The sequence below is a fragment of the Trichosurus vulpecula genome, chromosome 2, assembly GCF_011100635.1.
Source record: "Trichosurus vulpecula isolate mTriVul1 chromosome 2, mTriVul1.pri, whole genome shotgun sequence".
In the NCBI taxonomy this organism is placed as follows: Eukaryota; Metazoa; Chordata; class Mammalia; order Diprotodontia; family Phalangeridae; genus Trichosurus; species Trichosurus vulpecula.
The window spans coordinates 403,675,696-403,677,450 of NC_050574.1; the positions used below are offsets into that span (position 1 = coordinate 403,675,696).

At 37.1% G+C, this 1,755-nt stretch overlaps 1 protein-coding gene across 1 annotated transcript; it reads right to left on the bottom strand.

The window, feature by feature from the left end:
- Positions 1 to 791: 791 nt before the first annotated feature.
- Positions 792 to 1,278, bottom strand: LOC118838785 (60S ribosomal protein L26-like). Its single transcript, XM_036746147.1, has one exon. It carries the CDS (start codon positions 1,264 to 1,266, stop codon positions 829 to 831), a length of 438 nt encoding a protein of 145 aa, XP_036602042.1. The 5' UTR covers positions 1,267 to 1,278; the 3' UTR covers positions 792 to 828.
- Positions 1,279 to 1,755: the final 477 nt, after the last annotated feature.

Here is a 1,755-nt window from a genome sequence, read left to right on the forward strand (position 1 = left end):
AGACAGGAGTACTTGAGAGCTTGCCCATTCTGTCTATTTCCCACTGTGCTTCTTAGACTTCCTAGAGGAAGCAGACTGTTCTGGGGAAATTTCAACCTTGATGGCACTAAGTCAAAGAAGATCAATAACACACATTTTTTTTTTACCCCGGTGGGAACACGGATCTTTGAAACTGTAGAGGACACAGAGACTTTGAAAGCTATTTCTCCAGGTTCCCAGATATTCTGAACATCCTATAGCTATATTTTCTACATTCTTCCATCAGTCAATAAATATTTATTAAGTGTTTATTATATTCTAGGCATAATGTTTCCAATCCTTCCTCTCTTTTAATATTTTAATGAAAAAGTAGAATTCAAAATTCAATCCTTCCCCTCTGTCATTCTTTCTCCCAAGTTCATCTCCTGGATTCCCTTGATTTCTTCAAGAATAAGGTCAAATTCCACTTTGTTCAGGAGTCATTTTTTGATTCTCTTCTTTCCCTCTACTTCCCTCTAAGCATCTTTCCTCTAAGATTAATTTCCATCTACTCCTTTTAAAAAATATATTTTAATATATTTTAAATATTTCCCAATTTTATGTAAAACATTTAAAAATTCATTTCTAAATTGTAAACTCCAAATTATCTCTCTTCCTCTAGTTTTCCCTACCCCCTGACAAGTCAAGTAATATACAGATTATTGATATGAAATTATGTAAAAACTTATTTGCATTTTAGTGATGCTGCAAAGGACACGCATTTAAATTTGGTATCATGTGTAACAGTGGATCACTAAAGTTTATTTTTTTTAATTTTCATTTTTAATAACAACTGTACAACAGACCATTTTATTCTTGCATCTTTTCAATGGTTTCTTCTTTATATTTGCCCTTCTCCTTTCCAACTTGTCGGGATTTGGCTTTACGTTCAAGAATCTTTTTGCGATCTTTGTCCAGTTTTAGTCTGGTGATAACTACCTTACTAGGGTGAATTCCCACATGGACAGTAGTGCCATTAGCTTTTTCTCGTTGCACACGTTCAATGTAGATGACATATTTCTTTCTGTAAACCTGGACTACCTTGCCAATTTGTTGACCTTTGTAGTGTCCACGAACCACCTGGACCTCGTCGTCCTTCCGGATGGGCATCGAGCTGACGTTGTACTTCTGCCTGAGCTCCTTGGAGAGCGGAGACGACATGATCTTGCGCCGGATGTGCGAGGGAGCGTTGAAGTGCCTCTTGCGGTTCTTGCTTCCGTCTGAGGTCACGAACGGATTGAACTTCATTTTGGCAAGCTGGACCACCCGAAAAAGAGACACGTGCGCCGCCCCTATTTTTTTCTTTCTAGAGGTGATTTATTAAAATTAGTTAAACACTAAAATTAATTGGTGACCTCATTGATTCAAATTTTCCCATTGATGATGCAGATTTCAACCTTTAAATTCCTGTTCATTCATAAATTCCACCAAACATTCAAGAGAATTTACTGGACCTCTCTTGAGAGTTGGAGATAATTAGATAACTCTGCATAATTTTCCCCATATGTCAGAACCATCTTCTATTAGTTATAACTTCATCTTTTCTTTTTAGTCTTGTGTGCAGGAAGAACATCAATACTGATATGATTTATCTCCTAAAGTACTATGTCCTCTCTGCCATAACTGGACTCCAGCAATGACCAAAGTTTATGAACTATGCAAAGTGTTTGATACTTAGCATCTTCTCTCTCTCTCTCTCTCTCTCTCTCTCTCTCTCTCTCTCTCTCTCTCTCTCTC

Bases quoted from the DNA above. Each gene is read 5' to 3' on its own strand.
- LOC118838785 (XM_036746147.1), bottom strand. From the start codon at position 1,266: ATGAAGTTCAATCCGTTCGTGACCTCAGACGGAAGCAAGAACCGCAAG.